Source organism: Alligator mississippiensis, chromosome 1 (assembly GCF_030867095.1).
Source record: "Alligator mississippiensis isolate rAllMis1 chromosome 1, rAllMis1, whole genome shotgun sequence".
NCBI lineage: Eukaryota > Metazoa > Chordata > Crocodylia > Alligatoridae > Alligator > Alligator mississippiensis.
This window is the reverse complement of record NC_081824.1, coordinates 1,763,072-1,778,494: the sequence shown is the minus strand read 5'-3', so window position 1 is coordinate 1,778,494 and position 15,423 is coordinate 1,763,072. Positions and strand designations below refer to the sequence as shown.

Genomic DNA, 15,423 nt, shown 5'->3' with positions numbered 1-15,423 from the left:
AGCTCTCCCGCGTGCAAGCCTCTGCTCTGCACACTGGACAGGTCTGGCTGCCGCGTGCCCTGCCCTGGACGAGAGCATCTCCTTTCTCGCTGCGTGTAACTGTGACCAGGCACAGGCAGGTGGACGTGAGAGCTGGCCACCCCAGGGAGGTGTGGGGGAGGAGTGGAGACCCCTTGTCACTCCCAGGCCCTTCTGCCAAGCTGTCCAACAGCCGGTGCACACGTGGCTGTAGGGACCGTGCAGCGACACAGGGCCGAGGTCCTTCACCCCTCTCCTGGGCGCAGGCACCTGAAGCAGGTTTCTCTCTGCGTGGCCCGTTCACTTGCAGTGACTAGACTCAGGCTCCAGCTCTCCCCAACACTCCCCACCAGGCAGGGGGCTAACAGGCCTCACCCAGCCCCTGCCTCCCCAGCACACATCACCTGGCCTTAGGAAACCCACCTCCTCCAAGCAGAGGCCTGGGGCTGCTGGTGAGATGGCCCCACTCACCGCTCGGGGATGCAGGGGCACGGCGTGGTCGCGGTCACTGCTCAGCAGCAGCCCGGGCCCCCACCTGGCTCTGTGCTGCCAGAAAGATGGTATTTCCACCTGCCTGGGGAGCCTCCCCCAGCCCTCGCCTTGCTGAAGTCAGCAGGATGGGGCAGGCCCGCTGGGCACGGCCGGGGCTCCAGGCACTCCCACCTGGACCCCTCTCGGAGGGTCACTGCTCCCCGCTGAGACTTCTCCTCTGCGCAGCCGCCATCCAGACCCCCACTGCACCCCCCAGCTGGGCTGCAGCTGAGCTTGTGCTCCCCCGTACCAGGGGCCAGGCTGCCCCATGCGTCTGCCCAGCTGCTCTCCAACCTGCGGGCAGCGAAACAGTGTCCCTGCAGCTTTTCAGTGTCTCCAAAGCAGCCCCTCTGGAGCTGGGGGCTCGGCAGCGGGGAGCAGGGCCCAGGCTCGGCTGAGACTGATGCAATGTGGTGGGCCCAGTGGTGGACTGGGGGTCCCCGGGGAGGCCATCAGGGACATGCTGGGGCTGGTGCAGGGAGGGGTAGGGGCTGAAGGGAGGCAGGGAGAACAAATGATGCAAGTGATTGTAACCCGGGCAGTACTCCAAGACGTACCCCTCTCCAGCTGAAGGGATCAAAGCAGGTGCACAAGCACTGTGGGAGGTGCGGGGACTCTCCTCCCCCTATAGAGCACAGCCAGACCACCACTGGGGACTTAACCATATACCTGTTAATGAGGGAACAATACTGGGAACATAACAGGCACAATCAGGGGGTATAGGGGACACTACAGTGCCCCAAGGGGGCAGGACTCAACAGAGGTTAGACACTTACCATCATAGACATTCATCCAGTTGACAAAAGACAGGGTTAGCCGACACGTAGAACACGAACAGCAGAGCAAACAATACTGGTTGGGGAAATATAAAAGGCACAAAATACAAAATGTCAAATCACAAGGATTATTGGGCCTAGGTAGCAGGAGGGGGAGAAATGGGGAAAAGACAACGGCCCCTTTCCACTGCAAGAAGTTCTTGCTGCTAGCTCACTCACCCCAAGTCCCCACAGCTGGGATTTGATCTCAGACCTGCCAGGTGGGAAGCACAAACTCTACCACACAGTAAGCACTGCTGGGGCTGGGCCAGGCTGCGAGGGGTCTTGGCCTTCCTGGAGCCCCGGCCTCACGTCGAGCTGCCTGGGCTCAGACTGGAGGAGCTGGAAGCCGAGCTGGGAACCTCTCAGGTCGCTGCTCTGATCCTTGCTGAGCTGGGGGGCGGGGGGAGCCTCTCATGCTGGCCACAGCCTCTCCTAGGGGATCCTGGAGCCCAGCAGGAACCTCTCCTGCCGGCCACACGCCGTGCTGCTGAGGGTCCAACTGCTGCCCGCAGGTCCTGCTCCTTCAGGGGCTTCTGGGGCAACTGCTCCCGCCCTGTTGGGCCAGATCCTACCAGCTCCTTGAAGCTCCTTCATACTGGTCTCTCCTGAGTCCCTTTTATCCCCCTCCAGGTGACCCAAGGGGCCAATCAGGGGACACAGAGGGTGAGTCTCTGGGGCCTGATTGGTGAGGAAAGGGAATCCCAAGTCCTCCAATCATCTTCTACCCCTTCAAAACCCCTGGGCTAGGTCACTGCCAGCCAGCCCGTCACATCAGCAAGCATCCTCCATGCAGACCAAAGCCCGGAGGTTTGGGGTTTGGATGCTCCCGAGCTTCGCTTGCCCTTAGCCATCGGCTGAAGGTGAAAAGTAGGGAGAAGACTCCCATTTCCATGAAGTTGGTGCAAAGCCACGATCTTCCCCCTGGAAGTGAAAGTGGGAGGCTAACTGCATTACCGGGGCACTGCCCCCTGCCAAGAAAGTGGTCTTGCCCTGCAACTAGGAAAACCGCCTTAGTGGTCATGATGTTTCCCCTGTTGCAGACCTGAGACGGGAGCTGGGAGGAAGCCCGAGGGCCACAGCCCTGAGCCCCGCGTGCCAGCTCAGGACAGACACCTGCATCCACGAGCAATGGGCGCAGCGACCCCCGAGACATCCCAGCCCAGCTCCCCAGCCCTCTGCACCTCCCAGAGGGGCCTTAGCCCAGGCCAGGACACCAGCCCTCCTCTTCCCACCCTGTGTTGGCACCCGGCAGCTCTCACAGGCACAGGCCACGTCTCCCCGGGCCCCGGGTGCAGCCGGCTCCCCCAGCACCTCTTGTGCAGGGAACCGATGCATTGCCCCACACCGAAGGGGAACAGTTGCCCCATCAGGGAACCACCAACGGCCTCGCTCAGGCCCTGGTGGTTCCTGCTTTGGGAGCGGGGACATTGCCCCTGGCCCCCCCATAGCACCGGGAAGCTGTGGGTCACAGCACGCACCCACCACCGGGGCCGGGAGGTCTCTGCCACCCGCCAGTCCTGGGACCCCGTGCCCCTGGCAGGACAAGCAATGTCCCTTTCTCTCTGCCCAGGGCTGGGGCTGGTGCTGGAGACGCAGGGACAAGAGACTCAGGAGAGAGATTGCAGGAAGCCGCAGAGTGGGGTCCTCATTGCATGGAGCAAGGATCTGCTATGGTGGGTGGGGGTGCTGGAAGCAGACCCCCACTCCTGGGGGTCACGTGTCCCATCCATGTCTGGAGCCACAGGAAGAGTCCATGGGAGGGTCCAGGACCCTGTGGCCCGGCTCCCACCCAGGGTCACTCTCAGGGCTGCCCTGAGCGAGGAAGGAAGAGTCAGGGCCCGGGGAGCTCAGCCCAGTGCCCCACAGCACCCATGACAGCAGCACACAGACCCCCATGGCACGGCCCCAACTCCATCCACCAGCCCCACCAGCCCAGCCCCTACCCAGCCATGAGATGCACAGGGCTCGCAGCCCGGAGAGCTGCAGCAAGGGGTGGGGGGCAGAAACCCCTCCCTCTCTACTTGACACTCCTGCAGACGGTGCCACAGCCGGTGCCGCAGCATAAGTAGCCGTGGCCACAGGGCCTCTGACAGTCACACATCTGTACGCAGGCCCCAATGCCCCTGGGCGGGGGGCACCCGCTGGGTCTCCCTGCAGGAAGAGGGCTCCGTGTCAGGCCAGCAGCGTTGCCCCACCTCAGCCCCCCAGCCCAGCCCCTGCCCAGGCGCAGAGACCACCCGGCGGACAGGCTCCAGCACATGCCCTCGTCCCCCCTGCCTGGGGGCAGCGTCCGGGCTTCACTGAAACAGTGCGTCACACGTTGAGCTCGGTGGTGCGGGGCTGCCCAGGGAACGCGGCCGGCAGCGCGGGTCTGAGGGACGACGGCTCTAGGATGACGGGGCCCCTTGCCCTGTTTCCCGCTCCCTGCCCACCCAGGGACCCCCTCCGGGAGCAGCACCAGGGTCCCCTGCAGCTACAGCAGGGCGGGCCCAAGGGCCTTGCACATCCCTGTCCCTGCCCGAGCAGCTCGGCCATCGCTCCTCGTCCCACCTTCAGCTTGCTGCCCAAGGGCCCACGCACACGCCTGCTCCTGGGGGAGACAGTCCCCATTCCTGGGCACCCCACAACCCAAGGGGCGAGCATCATAGTGGTCCTGCCGGCTGCAGGGGAAGCAGGGGCTGAGGTCCTGGGGGAGCCTGCGGACCTCTGACCAGGGCAGAGACGGGCACAGAGGAGAGGGCAGAAGCCCTGCCTGGGAATGCAGCCCCTTGCCCACTCCCCCAGCCGGGCCTGGGTCTCTGTGGTGGGGCTGGGGGAGCAGATGGGTCAGGGAAGGGGTCTCAAATCCTTGTCCCCTCCACCCTCCTTCACCTGGCTTCACCTTGGCCATGGCCCACACTAGTCATCCAGCGTCACGCTTCCCCTTGTCTCCAGCCATTGCCCTGGTGCCGTGATGCCTCTCGCAGCCTCCAGCCCCTTGCCGCCCACCTGGCACCTCTTCCTGCAGGACCAAAGTCTCCAAAATCTGTTTCCATTTCCACGGTAGCCGCCATAAGTGAACGTTTGGCAGCTCCCGGAGACCCAGTCATAGTAGTAGCGTTTGAGGTGAAGCTTGCAGGGGCCATGGTCCGGGGGGAGCCTGCAGATGTCTGACCCAGAGCAAACACCAGCAGTGAAAAGGGATATAGCCCTGCCCAGGGTCGCAGTCCCTTGCCCTCTCCTCCAGCCCAACTGGGTCCCCCCAGGGCCGTGGCAGTAGTGTGGGATGTGCATGTAGCAGAGCTGGGGCCCCTGGGGAGCTGGCAGAGGTCCCCCGGGCAGAGGGATGCGGCTCACATGGAGCTGCGCCTGCTCCTCATCCAGCAGGATCAGATGCCAGGGGGCAATGCCCTCGCAGCGTGGCAGCTCCCACCCACCTGCCCGGTGCTCACACCACCCCCGGAATAGGGGGCAGGAGAGAGGCGCTGGGGCAGGTTTGGGGGCTCAGAGGTGGGGGCTGGAGGGGAGCACTCACCTGGAACGAGCTGCCCAGACGCAGGCTGCAGCCTGGCCAGGAGGGCGAGGAGCCCCGCCAGCACCAAGAAGCTACCCTAATTCATGGTGCCGCCGTCCTGCCGTGCCCAGCGCCAGGCCAGCCGGGCTATATACCATCACCCAGCCTGGGAGCGGGGGGACCTTGCACAATGCCCCAGCTCGGCCCCTGCCCCTCCCAGGGCACTGCAAAGGTTGGGAAATGGCCTGGGCCTCTGTGCAATGGGGCTGGGCCCAGCTAACAGCCGGCACATGGGGCTCGCGGGCTCCCTGCTCTGCCCCTTCCCGCAGGGCCGGTCCCAGGCAGCACCTAGCTCACTTCCCCCAGGCTGCGTCCACCCCAGGGGCTCTTGCGTTCATGCTGAAGGACTAAAGGAGCCCGGGCTGGGGAGAAGATGAGCCCTTGGCTTCCCTTTCCTGCTCCTGGCCGGCTGCACGGGGGCTGCTGCAGGCGGTTTCCTGGGCACAGGTGTGACGAGGGCAGGCGCGCTGGGCTGGAGCTCCCGTTCCCACAGCATCGTACGGGGGGCAGGAGAAAGGGGCAGTCGGGGAGAGGCCCCGGGCAGGGACCACACAGGCAAGGGGAGGCCTGACCCTGCATCCACACACAGGGGTGAATCCAGCAGCGAGGCAGGTGCCATCAGGGGTGTGGACGGCACCATCGTGGAGGAGGGCGCGAGGGCTGGACGCGGGGCAGGGAGTGGAGCAGCCCCCGCTGCAGGATCCCGACGGCGCGGAGGGAACAGCACAGCTGGAGAGCGCAGGAGCTCACGGGCGCGGGCTGCGTCTCCCCGGGCCCTGGGGGCAGCCGGCTCCCCCGGCACCTCTCGTGCAGGAACCGCACTGCGGTGCCCCACAGCAAAGGGGAACGGTTGCCCCATCAGGGAACCACCAACGGCCTCGCTCGGGCCTAAGGCTTTGGGAGCGGGGACATTGCCCAGCCCCATGTAGCCTCGGGAAGCTGTGGGTCCCGGCACGTGCCCAGCGCTGGGGCCTGGAGGCCTCTGCCACCCATCAGCCCTGGGACCCCGTGCCCCGGGCAGGGCCAGCCATGCCCCTTGTCTGTGCCCAGGGCTGGAGATGCAGGGACACGAGAGCCAGGGGAGGTTGCAGGAAGCCGCAAAGCGGGGTCTTTATTGCTGCAGGAAGGAGCTGCGATCGTGTGGGGAGGGCGGTGCGGGAAGCAGATTGCTGGTGCTGGGGTCACGTGCCCCATCGGTGTCTGGAGCCAGGACGGTCCGTGGGAGGTCCAGGACCCGCAGGCCCCGCTGTCCGTGGGGTCACTCTGGGGGCTGCCCTGATGGGGAGGGAAAGGCAGTCAGAGCGGAGAGGGAAGAATCGGGGGTCGGGGGCTCAGCCCAGCCCAGCACCCCACGGCACCCGCCCCAGAGGGCCCCAGCCCAGGGGTGGCACAGAGACCACCACAGCACGCCCCATCTCCCACCCGGCCCCTCCAGCACAGCTGGGTCCAGGCCCCTCCGCAGCCCTGAGACAGGACAGGGCTCGCAACCCCGAGAGCTGAAGACATGGGGGGGATCTGCACCTCTTCATACGGCCCCCATGCAGACATGGCCACAGCCATTGCTGCAGCATTTCTGCCCCCGAGCACACTGATCATCGTTCCTGCACAGATCCACGCAAATCCCAGGGCCCGTGGGCCGGGGGCACCTGCCGGGTCTCACTGCAGAGAGAGCACCCCGTGTCAGACCAGCACTTCTGCCCCAGCCTCAGCCACCCCCACCTCGGCCCTGCCCCGGGCGCAGCGACCACGCGGCAGACAAGCTGCACCGCACGCCCGTGCCCCCGCTCCCCGCCACAGAGCTGCCTTGCACCCGCAACGGGCTCCGTGCAGACGTGGCCGCAGCACGTGGAAGTAGCCGTCACTGCAGCAATGCAGCACACAGGCACCAACAGGTCAGGGAAGGGGTCACAAATCCCTATCCCCTCCTCCCTCCTCTGTCTGGGCCTCCAACTTGGCACGTGGATCCACCTGCCCCTTTCCAGCAGCCGCACGACTCACCCAGCTTCACCCTTCCCTGCACGTCCGGCCATCGCCCCGGTGCCGCCATGCCTCTCGCAGCGTCCGGCCCTGCCAGGCTCAGCCCCTTCCCGCCCACCTTGCACCTGTTCTCGCACTCCAGGCGGGTCTTAAAGTTGTTAGCATTGCCCTGGCAGCCGCCGTAAGTGAACTGTTGGCAGGTCCTGGTGACCCAGTTGTAGTAATAGCGCAGGATGTTCATCTTGCAGGGGCCGGTTTCTGGGGGCAGCCGGCAGAGGTCCACTGGGTAGAGGAGGACGTCCCCGCCCAGCCAACTCAAGTCGCCTCCCGGCTTGCGCCCACAGGCCTGGAGACAGGCTGCTTCGGTGAGGAACCGGTTCCCATTGCCCCCACAGCCCCCATAGATGAACTCCTTGCATCTGCGTGTGGCGGTGTCGTAGTAGTACATGGGCATGTAGGCCTCACACTTGCCGCTCTCCGGGGGAAGCCTGCAGACACCTGCAGCCCAGAGCAGAGACGGGAGGTGAGAAGCAGCACCCCTCGCCCTGCCCTGGCTGGCTCTCCCCGCTTCGTGGCACTAGCATAGGATGTGCGTGTTGCAGATCTGGGGTCTCTAGGGAGCGGGCAGACATCCACTGGTCCAGAGGGATGCAGTGTCACCGGGCAATGCCCTTGCAGCGTGGCAGCTCCCACCCTCCTGCCCAGTGCCCATGCTGCCTACTGGGAGTGACCAGGACACAGCCCCACTCAGGGGGCACAGAGTCCCCAGGGCAGGGCTGGGGAGGCAGGAGAGAGGGGCTGGGGCCGGGCAGGGAGCACTCACCTGGAGAGACCTGCCCAGACGCCGGCTGCAGACCAGCCCAGAGGGCGAGGAGCCCCGCCAGCACCAAGAGGCTGCCCCACTTCATCGTGCCGCTGTGCCCAGCATCAGGTCAGCCAGGCTATATACTGTCACCCTGCCCGGGAGTAGGGGGCCTTGCACAATGCCCCAGCTCGGCCCCTGCCCCTCCCAGGGGCACCGCAAAGGTTGGGAAACAGCCATGGGCCTCTGTGCAATGGGGCTGGGCCCCACTAACGGCCGGCACGTGGGGCTCGCAGGCTCCCTGCTCTGCCCCTTCCAGCAGGGCCGGTCCCAGGCAGCACCTAGATCACTTCCCCCAGGCTGCGCCCACCCCGGGGGCTCTTGGGTTCGTGCTGAAGGACTAAAGGAGCCCGGGGCAGGGAAAACACCAGCTCTCTGCTCCCCCCCCCTGCACGCAGCCTGGCTGCTGGAGACCGTGGGCTCAGCACCCCGCCAGGGCCTGACCAGCTGCCCAGGGGCTGCGGGCTATTACTACCTGGGGTTGCTGCATTCAGGCTCCATGTGCTGCACATGAATAAACCCCAGAGCTTTCTCCCCTGGAGTTTTTAGCTCCTGGGTACGTGTTTAAATGGCACACCCAGCAGCAAAAAACACTGGAGCAATAATCCCAGGAGTTCATTCAGGAGCATTAAATGCATGTGTAGACGTGCCCAGAGTGTTATATGGGAGGTGGAGCAGCCACCGCTGCAGAAGAGCGACAGTGCAAAGGAAACAGCGGAGCCGGAGGGAGTGGGGGCGAAGGCATGACCCGTGGCACGGGGCAGGTGGGCTGCAAACAGCACAGCCCGTCCCGGGCAGGGAGGACGCAGCAGCATCCCCTGCTTCTCGGTCTGCTCAGACCTGCGTCCAGGCTCGAGTCTGCGGCAGGAAGACTCCCCGATCCCTGCTGCTGCGGAGAGCCCTTGCTCCTGGCCCCAGGTGTCAGCCGGGATCAGGCCCGCAGCCCTGGGGTGACTGAGCTCAGACTGGCAGCACAAGTGCGGGTGCCACCAAATAGGGGTGACCCCTGGTCAGCAGCCCTGGGGGGCCGGTCGCAGCTGTGAATGCGCTGGGGGTAGGTGGTGACAGCAAAGGGGCTGGATGGAGGGGACATGGCAGAGGACCCCAGCACTGCAGCCAGGGGTGAGGCTCCCCTTCTCCTGCTGCCCAATACCCAGCTCCTGCCTCAGACACCCCCAGCCCTGGGTGGTGTCAGACAGCTGCTCCGTGCAGCTTTCCCGCATGCCCCGGGGGCAGGAAGGGCTCTGCCAGCTGCTGATGGCTGAATCCAGCCAGGCCCAGGGCAAGGCAGAGCCCCCAGCACAAGTGGGGCGATGTGGAGGGAGCCCCAAGCCTGCGGGGATGGGCTGCCCGGGCACAGGGGCTAGGAGCAGGAAGCTGCCTGCAAGACCGGGCGCTTTCCCCATCACCTCTTGTGTCAGGTCCCCGCGCCCCGCGGCCCACAGCAAAGGGGACAGTTGCCCCATCAGGGAACCACCAACGGCCTCGGGATGGGCTGGGGAGCTCCTGGCCCAGGGGGAAGTGAAGCCAGCGGAGAAGTGCTGCGGCCAGGTGGCCATGCCAGCCCCCAGCCCACAGCCCCCAGCACAGGGTGGGTATGCAGGGCTGGACGGGACTACAGCTCAGGCAGCTCAGGCACCCTCCCCGCTGCGCTCACCTTGCTGCCCACTGCCCGCAAGACCCATCCTCACTGGGGGACCGGTCCCCATTGTCCCCGCAGATGAACAGGTCGCCCGTGCGGGTGGCGTCATTGCAGTAGCCCAGGGCTGGCAGGCAAGGCAGGGGCCGGGGTCCTGAGGAGCCTGCAGACGCCTGCAGCCCAGAGCACAGTGAGGACGGGGCTGGAGGGCAGCCTTGCCCTCCCCGCTGCCCGCAGCTGCTGCTGGGCACGTGTCGCTGGCCAGGCCGACTCTGCGGCCAGGGATCCCCCCGCGGCACAGACACGAGGGGCTGCTCACAGGGGCACAACCAGGATGCAGCCAATCAGGGCTCAACCCCCAAGGGTCACAGCCCGGGGGCAGGAGCAGGCCTGCAGACACGTGCAGCAGCAGGACGGTGCTCTGCAGCCTGTCCTTAGGATGCAGCAATGTCCTCCTTGCTGAGGGCATGTGCCCCCCTGCCCCGGGATTTCTGCATTGGGCACAGAGAGCAGGAGGGGATGGATTTGGTCTCTCTGAGCTCTGCACACGGGAGCCGCCAGTGCCGCTTGTGGCTCCCATGCCACCACTTGGCCCCCTGAGCCAGGGCAGCCCTGGGGTTGCCAGGGGCTCAGAGACACATGTTGTGTTCCAGGAAAGCCTGGGCAGTGCCCTGAGATATGCCCCGGGATGCCAGGGACCTGCATTCATAAGTGCAAACATGATGGTGACTGCCCCAAAGTGAGAAGTGCTGCAGCACCGGCTGCGGCAAGGTCTGCATGATGCCCGTTCAAGGTGAGGGGCAGCTCCATGCTGGGAGGTCGCAGAGGGATCCCCGGGTCCTGCCCCGGCACAGCCATGTCCAGCTGGCAAGGCGCGTGGGGACTCCCTGCGGGCAGGAGGGAGGAAGCAGAGCTGAATGGCGAGGAGCCAGGGCCCGTGTGAGAGATGCCGGGAGCAACGCTGAAGCCCAGCTCTCCCACCCTGGGCTCTGCCCCGTGCATGGGGCATCCTCTCCCGGGGGCTGTGTCTCCTGTCCCGGGTCCCAGCGGCAGGTAGCCCTGCCTTTGCTTGCACGCTCGGCAGGGCCGTGTTACGGCGTGCCGCGTTCCACCCCAGACAGGGCTGCAGGCCTGTTTCGGGAGGAGGCTGTACAGCGGTGTGGGACTCTGGGCAGTGGGGGAAGGCATCTCTGCAGCCCTCATCTGGTGCCCGTGCTAGGGCAGCGCTCAGAACGAGGCACTGGCTGGACCGCACAGGGACAGGATCAGACCTGTGTGTCATAAGCACCATACTGCTCACAGGAGATTCCCCAAGAGCACAGGAGGGGTCCCTGCAGAGGCCATGGGGAGGGGCCTCAGCTTTGATTTGTGCCTCAGTTTCCCCACCTGTGGGATGGGAACAAGAAGCCTCCCTGACCCCGCCTTCCCCCACCCACGGGACACGGACGTGTGTGGAGAGAAGAAGCGGCTGCTGAGAGTGCGATGCAGGCTGGCTCTGGTTCTTAGACCCAGCAGGGCACGGGCACAGCTCTCCTGGGGTGCAACCTCCCCCCAGCATGCACCTCTGAGCCCCCAGCCATGGATGAAACCCTCCCCAGAGCCCCCTCCAGCCCCTGGGCAGCCAGTGTGGGGCCCATGGGGGGACCAGCCCCCTCCCCAGCCCAGCGCGGGCAGGGAGTGCAGGAGAGGGCTCCGTCCATCAGGGACTATAGCTCCTGGTCTTGCAGGAGGACATGAGGCTGGCAGAGCCCCGCTTCGGCATGGGCACGGCAGGGGAAGGAGATGGGGCAAAGGGGCCCATGCAGCCCCACATGGCCCTGATCCTGCCCCTGCCCCTGCCCCAAAGGCAGCCTTTCATCCTGCCACTCCCCCATTCCCCCATCCTCACTCCCCACCCACCATCCCCTGCCCCATTCCTCCATATCTATCTATCTATCTATCTATCTATCTATCTATCTATCTATCTATCTATCTATCTATCTCTTTCCCCCTTGGTCCCCTGCTGCCCATCACTGTGGTGTCTGCCCACCTCCCCACACAACGTTATTGCCGCAAGCCCACCCTGGACAGGCATCCTGGACTACTCGGGTCCCTCTCGTGCTCTGGGTAAGATCTCAGGGCAGGAGACAAACCAGTTCAATGGCTCTCAGATGACAGCTGGCCCTGGCGAGTGGGAACTCCCACCCCCCGGACCAAGGGACTCCTGCCTGCCCAGTGCTGGCCACTGAGGACACCGCAGACCCGGGCTGGGCAGCCCATCATGGTTTCCCCTCCTTGTCACCAGGGTTAAAGGATAATAAGGATAACCCCTAACCCTGCTGTCCTGGGCTCTGGGCACCCCTCCATTGGGCATTTCCCCATGGCAAAAGCTCATTGCGGAGCGAAGAGAGATGGCTGGAGAGGGCATGGAGGGCCAGGTAGCGGATGGCACCTGCTTCCCTGAACCCTCTTCTGTTACCTTCAGAGCTGGGTACAAGCAGGGGGGACACACACGTGCTCCCCAGACAGGCTGGGGTCCTGCGCCCTGGCGCCATCCACCCTCTTCCACATGCCCTTTGCTGCCACCAGCCCCAGGGACATGGCAGGCTTGTTACCGAGACCCATTTAGTGCAGGGGTCGATGACCATTAGCGGGGGGGGGGTGTTCCTGATCCCCCATGCAGCACCCTAGCCCTCCCAGGCCCGTATTGCAACCTCTGCCATGGGCCGGGTGCAGCTGGAGCTGCTTTGATGGAAGGTCACACTTGGCCCCGGGGCCATGGGCACCGTTCATCTCAGCCCAGAAACAGTCCTGCCTACGTGCAGGGATGGACTCCGGGTCTCCCAGACATGGTCAGTGAAATCCCAGTGAGACGCAGGAAAGCTCCTGTCCCCTGCCGCCTCTTCCAGAGTCCCCTTCTCCCGGCCGACAGGATCCCAGCTTCAAAGTCAGGAGGGTGTCCAGTCCCAGGCCTTGCCCGCTGTCCCCACCCCAGCCCAGATGGACCTGCCCGGCCCATCCTAGGGAAGCTCCAGGGCAAAACTGGATGCAGTACTCCAGTACCCTCTCCATGCTGGCCACATCCCTCCTGACGTGTGGCGCCCAGACCTGGACACAGTACTCCACCTGCGGCCTGACCAGTGTTGCACAGAGGGGGAGGATCACCTCCTTGGACCTGCTCGAGAAGCTTTTGTGGATGCTGACAAGGTGCAGTTAGCCTTCCTGACCGTGTCCTCACACTGTTGGCCCATGTTCATTTTGGATTCAATAATGCCTCCAAGATCAACATGAGTTCATTAGAGGCAGGTCCTGTCACCCTTTTGGCCTTCTACGACCAGGTCACAAAATCCTTGGATGCAGGTGTTGCAGTGGACATAGTCTTTCTAGACTTTAGGAAGGCCTTTGACAATGTCTCTCACCCCATCCTCATTAAAAAATTAGGTGACTGTGGTGTCGATGCCTACACAGTCAGATGGGTCACAAACTGGCTGGAGGGCCGCACCCAGAGAGTGGTAGTAAATGGGTCATATTCAACTGGAGGGCTGTGGGCAGTGGGATTCCCCATGGTTCGGTGCTCGGGCCTGCACTGTTCAATATCTTCATCAGCGCCTTGGATGCAGGGGGTGAAAAGCACCTTGTACAAATTCACGGATGACACCAAGATGTGGGGAGAGGTGGGCACGCTACAAGAGAGGGACAGGCTACAAGTAGATCTGGACAGGTTACAGGGGTGGGCGGATGAGAACAGGATGGGTTTCAATACTGACAAGTGCAAGGTGCTGCACCTGGGGAGGAAGAACCAGCAGCAGACCTACAGGCTGGGGAACTCCCTTGTCGTCAGCACAGAGGCAGAAAAGGATCTTGGAGTCATTATTGATTCCAAGATGAACACGGGCCGACAGTGTGGGGACGTGGTCAGGAAGGCCAACCGCACCTTGTCGTGCATCCACAGATGCGTCTCGAGCAGGTCCAAGGAGGTGATCCTCCCCTCTATGCGACATTGTTCAGGCTGCAGTTGGAGTACTGTGTCCAGGTCTGGGCGCCGCACTTCAGGAGGGATGTGGACAGCATGGAGAGGGTCCAGAGGAGGCCACCCGCATGATCAGGGGACAGCAGGGTAGGCTCTATGAGGAGAGGCTGAGGGACCTGAACCTGTTGAGCCTCCACAAGAGAAGGCTGAGGTGGGATCTGGTGGCCGTCTATAAACTTGCCAAAGGGGAAGAAGCAGGCAATAAATCCCCATAAATGACAAATAAATCCCCCATAAATGACAAAGCAGGCAATAAATCCGCATAAATGACAAAGAAGGTTTGTTAAATATGAACCTTAATGGGAACACATACCGATGGAAGGTATGTCCACAGGGGTATAAAAATTCACCAGCTATAGCTAATAGTTGTATAGGCAAAACCCTTATCAAATTTCAGGCAAACACAAATTATTTAGCTGAAGGAATAAAGATCTGGCAATATGTAGATGACATACTAATAACTGGACCCACTGAGAAACAGGTTAATGAAACCCTAAAGCTGTTAATTAAACATTTAACTCAGGAAGGTTGGAAGGTAAATTCAGACAAAACAAAATGTGCAGCTACAAGTGTCACCTTCTTGGGGAGAAAAACGAATGAAAAGGAAATAACCCCAGAAGATAAATGGGTAACAGCTTTAAAAAAAGCAACAGAAAAACCTCCAAAGACTGTAACTGAAATGCAAGCAGTATTAGGAATTATTACTTGGTTAAGAGACTGGACTGAAAATGCCACAGTACAAACCAAGCTAATCAGGGCAGCAATAAAAAGTAAGCACTGGTCAGCAGCAGCTCAAGGCCAAGTAGAAAGAATAGTAGCAGATTTAAGTTCAAAACAATTAACTTTACATCGAATACATAATCAGTTACCAGTGGAATTATACATCAGGACGGGTATAGATTGGGTAAGTGGAAAGGCAGTCCAAGGAAGTAACGTGGTAGACTTATGGAGTCTCACACTTAAAGGATCTGAAGCTAGGTATGGAACTTTAGGTAAAGTATTACGTGGGTTACACCACTGCTATAAAAGGTACAGCCGAGAGTTAACAGAGAATGCAAAGATCCACCATCCTGCAGGGGCAGAGCTTGGAAATCTTAATGCTCCTCCTGTTGATTTTGAAGGAAACCAGAACACTTGGGTAAAGTTAGCCTCTAGCCTGATGCAAAATTGGGGAAAGAATTGGCAAGGGCGAAGAACCCCAAATGACAGCCAACAAATAATGCCACAATGGACACATGATGGAGGCATGTTTATGGAAGGATGGGGATTCAGTGATGGTTCCACCAAAAATGGGTATAAATTTGGTTGGAAGTGTACTAAGTGTCAGGTAACTCACCTGACCAATAACATTAATAATTGCAATGCCCAATTATTAGAATTGAAGGGGATGCAAGCATTAATACGACATTGTATGTTGAATCCTGGTTCAGAGATCTGGGAGCTGGTAACAGATAGTAAGTACATTTGGCAAGTGCTAACAAAGGGAGCTAAGCCAGCAGTACATTTAGAAATTTGGGAAAATATCTTGAAGGTGTTAACTACACGTAGAATCCCAACATTTGTTACCCACACCAAGAGTCATACAAGAAATACTAACCAACATCATACAGCTTTGGATAAAGAAGTACAACATTTTAGCATAGAAAAGAACCAAGAAGCTGAATTAGAACCATACCTCACATGGTTACATGAATACAGTGGGCATTGGAACAAGTACGGGAAAACCGAATTTTAGCAGTTAATGGATGGGGGCCAATAAATGCCTATAATCTAAGGAAAAGAATTAGACAACAGTGTGAAGTATGTAACCAGTTCAAAATTTCACCCAAAAATCAGTATGCATATAATTATCTTAAAAGTGACTATTTCAACCCAGGTGAAACATGGCAAGTGGATCTAATGGGGCCATTAACAGATGCAAAAAGGTTCCCAAGTGGACTGGTAGTAGTGGATATGGAAACAAGAATGATTAATTGTGTTCCACTAAAACATACCACAGCTAATGATGTTGTAAAG

At 61.2% G+C, this 15,423-nt stretch overlaps 1 protein-coding gene across 1 annotated transcript; it reads right to left on the bottom strand.

Moving 5' to 3' along the window:
• Window positions 1-6,001: 6,001 nt before the first annotated feature.
• On the bottom strand, window positions 6,002-7,827 carry LOC132250731 (BPTI/Kunitz domain-containing protein-like). Its single transcript, XM_059727851.1, has 3 exons — window positions 7,721-7,827; window positions 6,919-7,395; window positions 6,002-6,195 (listed from the first exon to the last, which is right to left on the bottom strand). Exons 1-3 carry the CDS (start codon window positions 7,803-7,805, stop codon window positions 6,179-6,181), a joined length of 579 nt encoding a protein of 192 aa, XP_059583834.1. The 5' UTR covers window positions 7,806-7,827; the 3' UTR covers window positions 6,002-6,178.
• Between the last annotated feature and the right edge of the window lie 7,596 nt (window positions 7,828-15,423).